The 6,269-nt window shown below is 38.2% G+C and overlaps 1 protein-coding gene across 1 annotated transcript in view; it reads right to left on the bottom strand.

Annotated features, from left to right (window-relative positions):
• Window positions 1-6,269, bottom strand: part of KIF13A (kinesin family member 13A) — a 115,022-nt gene that overhangs the window by 48,053 nt on the left and 60,700 nt on the right. The window contains exons 5-8 of the mRNA XM_010285816.1: window positions 5,853-6,033; window positions 4,170-4,257; window positions 2,721-2,855; window positions 2,074-2,186 (exon numbers count right to left, since the gene is read on the bottom strand). Of these exons, the coding sequence (XP_010284118.1) occupies window positions 2,074-2,186; window positions 2,721-2,855; window positions 4,170-4,257; window positions 5,853-6,033 (517 nt within the window). The remainder of the gene's footprint in view (window positions 1-2,073; window positions 2,187-2,720; window positions 2,856-4,169; window positions 4,258-5,852; window positions 6,034-6,269) is intronic.

Below are 6,269 nucleotides of genomic sequence, written 5' to 3'. Positions count from 1 at the left end.
AGACAGGAAAGAGGGTTTACAACGCAATGAGTTGTGGGACAGAAGCGGCAGCTACTGGAGCCCTAGCCAGGTTTCATGCAGAAAAAAAAGAGCACGGAAACCTGCAGAGACTGGCTGAATGTCACACTACGCCGTTTTGGAATGCACAGCTGAGTGTTCATTTTCCCTGTCTTCTAAATACTTAAACAGTTACGTTACTTCCACATTCTTCTTCAAGGCAATGAAACATAGCACAAACAGCAAATTTATTTGCCAGGTAATTTCAGCAGCTCCATTCTTGATCTCATTAAACATAGCACATGCTATCAGTCCAAGCTACTGCTTTTTCATAAAAGAATAATAAAAAAAAGGAGCTGACATAGTAAGGTATATAAAGCACACTGTATCACTCCAGAAAAGATTATTGCCTTTCTCTAATAAGTAAGGCGCATCACACCCAAAAGAAGATTGTACACAACGTTCTCTGAAGAACTAGTCTGATAAAACACGCACACCAATTTTGAGGCTTCCAGTAAAAGTCAGACTTCATTAAAACTCCAGGTAACAGCAAAAACCTAGCAGAAGACACTAAGCGCAGCACTAAGAATTCTCTTTCACCTTCCATCCCTGGAAACATTCCAGGTCAGGCTGGACAGGGCTCTGAGCAACCCGATTTAGTTGAAGATGTCTCTGCTCATTGCAGGGGACTTGGACTAGATGACCTTTAAAGGTCCCTTCCAACCCAAACTATTCTAGGATTCTATCATTCTACCAGTTCCAAAAGAGATTTCAAATAAAGAATGCTTAATAAATGGACTAAGTAACAGCAATTTATACCATATAATAATTTAATTGATGGGAAATTGTAGAGCTGTCCACTTTTCTTTTAAAGTATCTTTTACAGAAAAGTTTGCTGCTTACATCTGAAGATCCTCTATTGTCAAAGAGGTTCAGCATGAGCTAAACAACTTTCCCCTACTGCATCGATACAGTAAAAGTTTAAAACTGAGTAAACATCCTAATAGGAAAAAAAAAAGGAAGTTTTTCTGTATCTATAGCTACATTTGCAATTTGTTAATAGCTGTTGGGAGAGTTGGCATTTGAATTCTTCCTCAAGAATTAGAAGGAAACATTTAATTTCACCTTTGTTTATGCAAAATACAAATACAGTTTCCAGTAAATCCAATCTGAATTTAACTAGTAACCTGTGCAGTAAAGGTACAATACCTGCCATTAGGCAAAAAGAGCCACATCATTTCATTTCACAAGGACTATGCCAGCGTGGCTACCAATATGATGCATTAAACATGAAGTAGATTAGAAATTAAGCTAGAAAGAGCAAACATGTTCAAACTCTAAAAAGAGGTAATTTAAAATCATTTTAAGTATGAACGCTGTTCAAACACACTTTGTGCTGCTATTGTTAACTTAAAACACTAAAACATTTTGTGACATTTTAAAATTAAATTGAAAAAGCAGTAGTTTTTATTCTAACAGTTAAACTTTCTTTCCCAGGAAAAATTGTGTATTTAAGCCAGTAGTAATAGTGTGCTAAATTCTTACTTTTAGGCAGTAACACAGTAATTATGGTAAAAAAGTGCCGTGAAACTTGTCATTGCTTGAGTACAAATGCCCAAGGCAATGCTAAACTAACACAGCTTCATTCTGATCTGGTTTTCTTAAACTGTGAATTATACTCTTACATATTTTAATACATGTTGGAACAAAGCCATTCAACTCTGCAACTTTGCATTCTTCCTTGAGCAGATGATGAGACAAACATATGAGCCTCGGGACAGGGTGTATAAATGAATCACAAAAGGTGTATGCTTAATTAAAGAGCACTGCTGTCACTTTTTCCAGATAAAATTCATGTAGCCTTCATTTGAGTCAAGTATGAATCAGGGTCCCTACGCCAATGTAAGGAAACACACGGTGTTTAACACAGAGCAGCTGAAAGAGCCATATCAAACTGCTTTTGAGGAGGTCTCTCATTTGAGCTGACTTGTGACAAGCACACCATGAGAAGAGGCCAAGGAAACAAATGATTCTTAAAAGATTAAGCTTTACAATCTGCATATGCCAATGTCTTACTTGTTTATGTTGCTGCCTTCCTTCAGACGTTCTCCTGCAGCTCCCGTTTTGGACACTCTCTCGCTCCCAGCCAAATCCACCAGGCTGACCTTGCTGACTTTCTCTCCAGAATTCTGCACAGATGGTACATGGGAGAAGAGCAGCTAAGAAACGCCAGCACAAAGTGCTAACATGTCTGACACTGGCATCAGGAAACACTGTTCTTCATAATAATGTGGTTAAAATATCAAATTCAAGATATGAGAGAAGGAATTTGCAAGAGTTTTTATAGCTCTTTAAGAGTCACTCATATATCTTCTAGTAAAGCGCTGAAGCACTAATGAACCAGAATCAACTGTGTGGTAACATCAATAACCTTACTGGCAGAGTAGGTCATTAAAATACATCAACTTCAGCAACAGTTAAGACCTAAGACAGGTTTCATGGTGGCAATACAATCTTAAAAAGTGATCCAACCGTTTGCTTTATCTGGTGTTCTTCCCCACTCTTCCAGGGTTCCCTCAATCTTACAGTCTTGCCAATATTACTTTGATTACTGGCCCCCATGGCATTGAAGGTAGAAGCACAGCTAAACAGATAATGTATGTGGAAAAGGAGGGAAGAAGAATTCACCACAACTTCATAAATTAATCAACAGAAATACATACACCAGAATGCAGGTCATAAAGTGTCTGAGTCACTATAATATTGAACACAGCATGAGAGCGGCTGCTTTCTTCATTCATGTTGGTTGCAGCAACTGTCCGTGATTTGTTTCCCTCTGACATCAGTGACTCAATATCCTAGAGCAAAAAGAGTGAAAAAATGATGCTAGGATAAAAGCAAGCATTGTGCTTGCTGAACAAAATCCCCATCTAGATGGAAGGGTGTGTACATGTGGGAGAGAGGAAGAAGGGAAGGTAGAAGTAATGAGAAAATTCTTTGCACATTTTGAGATATATTGGCACAGAGAGTATATAGTTCCACAGAGCGACGTTAAAGCACATCTCTGTTCTGTTGTACTTAAAAGCCCAGCAACTACATTCAATGCACCTTCTCCTTATCTGCTGCTGAAATAAGGTGGCAATATCCACATTAAAAATCATATTGTTTAATGCCCGTAATCAGGCCAGCACAGATCTACTTACACAAGTGAACACAATGCGTCTCTTCACTGAACTGCACTCATACTATCTTCACTTAATTGGCTCAAAGGGTTACCTCACCTGGAGATAGTTCATACTTAGTTTTTGGCTGACTTTAATGAAACTATTTTGGAAGACTCAGCAAGCACACATATCAGAGTCGGCATAGTCATCTTTGTTTTCACATATGTGGGAAGGTACAAAGTTTCCTAGAACTTCACCAAAGGTGGTGTGCTTTCAAAGTACGCAATTCACCATAAAAGCTGTAAAATCACTTTTTACAACTCTGTAATGTGCACAGATGCTTCAGAAAACTAAAAGACCCACAAAAAGGAAACATAGTTCTCATTTAATGCTACACAAAGAATGAACATTTTTTTTAAAAAAACAACATTTCCAAATCAGCTTCGTCATAAGAAGAAAGGCCTACGCAATTCATACAACTGCACTGCTTTAATTGTTTCCATTACAGCTATAGTAGTTCATTGGCTTCTACAATCCTCATTTATTTGAACACGTTTTGGTAACTCAAGTGCTCAGATGCTGTCATTATTTAAGTTATGAATTATATAAGCCACGTTGTAGCTCCTCATGCAATATACCTGTATAAAATAAGAGGTCATATTTAACAACAAAATCAAAGGAATTCATGCTGGAAAACTAATATTCTTATTTTGGAGGTCTCATATTTCCTGTGTCAAGGAAACATTGTGTTCTTGGTGTATACTATATGCATTGAAAACTGCAAAATAAAGAGATAGCGCTATTATATTTTTAACTAACATAAAGACAAATCCAATGCTTTTACATGAAATAACTACTCCTGAAGCATTAGAGATCTTTGAGATTGCCAGAGACCACAAACACTCAAGAACCAAAATGTCTGGACAGACACTAGTTTATCTCTTATAAGATTCCTATTGCTTATGTACATAGGTGTTATCCATAAACTTGTCGTTGGTTTAGATTTACCTCAAAGTTTGTAACAGCCAGCTGAGACAGGCCATCTACATACGGTCCCAACACTTTGTGCTCTCGAACCTTAAGGGACTGACGACTCCTACGGAATAAAGTAGACTTTATGCATAATCTTCTAGTGTGAACTTTATTGAAAAACGAAAATTATAGTATGAAATGCTAAGAATCTTCTATATAGCAGAAGTCAATTTATGTCTTTTAATTGTAACAGGAGGAAACAAGTCTTCCAGAATTGTTTTAAACTCAAATTAACAATAAAGACTCAAATTAATCTAACCAGTTTTAATCTATATACATGAATTATTTCTAACGCACCCTCTCACCCCAGTATTTGTGACTGGAACAAAATCTGAAATGCTTTATTTGGCAGAAAGAATGATGACAAAAAAGGAAAGCAAGTCCCCCTCCTCCCCCCAGAAATTTGCTAAAGCTTCAATTCTTCTTGCATTTTCCACACTTTATTGACATATATCAAGTAAGTCTCAAATCTACCTTTTTAACTAGCTTGCATACTTCTTCACCTAGTGCAATTATTTTCAAGAATAAGAATATATACCACGTATCAATGCTCAGCCAAAAAAACCCCCAAAACTATCAAACTACCTCTTCTGTAGACATCTCCAAGCCAGAGAGTCCAACTAGTATTTTTGTGTAGACAAAACGGAAAGTGCCATGAGCATACTCTAGAGGTGCTGGCCTTCCACATTCAGAAAGTTCAACGTCTAAACCAGGAGAACCAAGTTGTAAATAAGCTTCAAACTCCTTCTAGTTGATGAAAATTCTTACCTGAATGCGGTCTGGATCATACGGCAAAAATACCCCAGAATTTACTTGTACATCGTCTTACTTTCAGGTGGTAAACTACTTCATACAGCATTTGTTTGCATCATTATGATGATATCCTAATATTTAAACTGATCCATGCCAGTTACTACTTCGTATACAAGCTTTGCATGGTTATTCACTTCTTTCTGACGTTTGGTATCTAATCTTTTCTAAAGAAGTCATATAAACATACATTCTGAAAAAACCTCCTCACAGCATCACATAGAATCATTAAGGGTGGAAAAGACCTTTAAGATCATCAAGTCCAACCATCAACCCAACACCACTATGCCCCCTAAACCATGTCCCAAAGTGCCATGTCCACACGTTTTTTAAACACTTCCAGAGATGGTGACTCCACCACCTCCCTGGGCAGCCTGTTCCAATGTTTGACCATTCTTTCAGTAAAGAAATTTTTCCTAGTATCTCATCTAAACCTCCCCTGGCACAACGTGAGGCCATCTCCTCTCGTTCTATCGCTAGTTACTTGGGAGAAGAGATCAACACCCACCTTACCACAACCTCCTTTCAAGTAGTTGTAGAGAGAGATAAGGTCTCCCTCAGCCTCCTCTTCTCCAGACTAAATCACCCCAGTTTCCTCAGCTGCTCCTCATAAGACTTATGCTCTAGATGCTTCAGCAGCTTCGCTGCCCTTCTCTGGACACGCTCCAGCACCTCAGTGCCCTCCTTGTAGTGAGGGGCCCAAAACTGAACACAGTATTCAAGGTGCGGCCTCATCAGTGCCAAGTACAGGGACACAATCACTTTCTCAAGGAATTCCAAAAGTCATTTTCACTTTTATAGTTTCAGAAAAAAATAAGGAAGGCTGTGGGGGAGAGTGAAGTTACTCACCCTTTCGGGTCAAGCAGATCTCTGACTTTCTCATTGTAGATTTCCATATAGGATACTTCAACTTTAAAAGTATGAGAGTCGTTTTCTTCCACAGAGATTCTCTGAAATAAAGCACAACAGAGCCGTGGGATCAGACCCAGCTGCTCTGCATTGCCCATCATTGAAAAGGATTTTCCTGAACCTAAAGGAAAAAAGGAGAAGAAAACGCTTTAGAATGTAATTTCTGAGCTACTCATTTGTTCATGAAGCATATGTTTTAATTTTCTTTTTATTCCTCCAGAAGCACATATCAGAACAATGACATGCTATTCCAGACAGATAGCTTGCTCTCTGGACCACAAGGTACAGGTAAACAAAACCAGAAATTATCTTAAAGGTTTCGTGCAGCTGGGCCATTACTTGGGACCCCTTCGAACA

Source organism: Phaethon lepturus, unplaced genomic scaffold, assembly GCF_000687285.1.
Source record: "Phaethon lepturus isolate BGI_N335 unplaced genomic scaffold, ASM68728v1 scaffold10494, whole genome shotgun sequence".
Classification (NCBI taxonomy): Eukaryota; Metazoa; Chordata; class Aves; order Phaethontiformes; family Phaethontidae; genus Phaethon; species Phaethon lepturus.
This window is presented reverse-complemented; position numbering and strand designations above follow the sequence as displayed.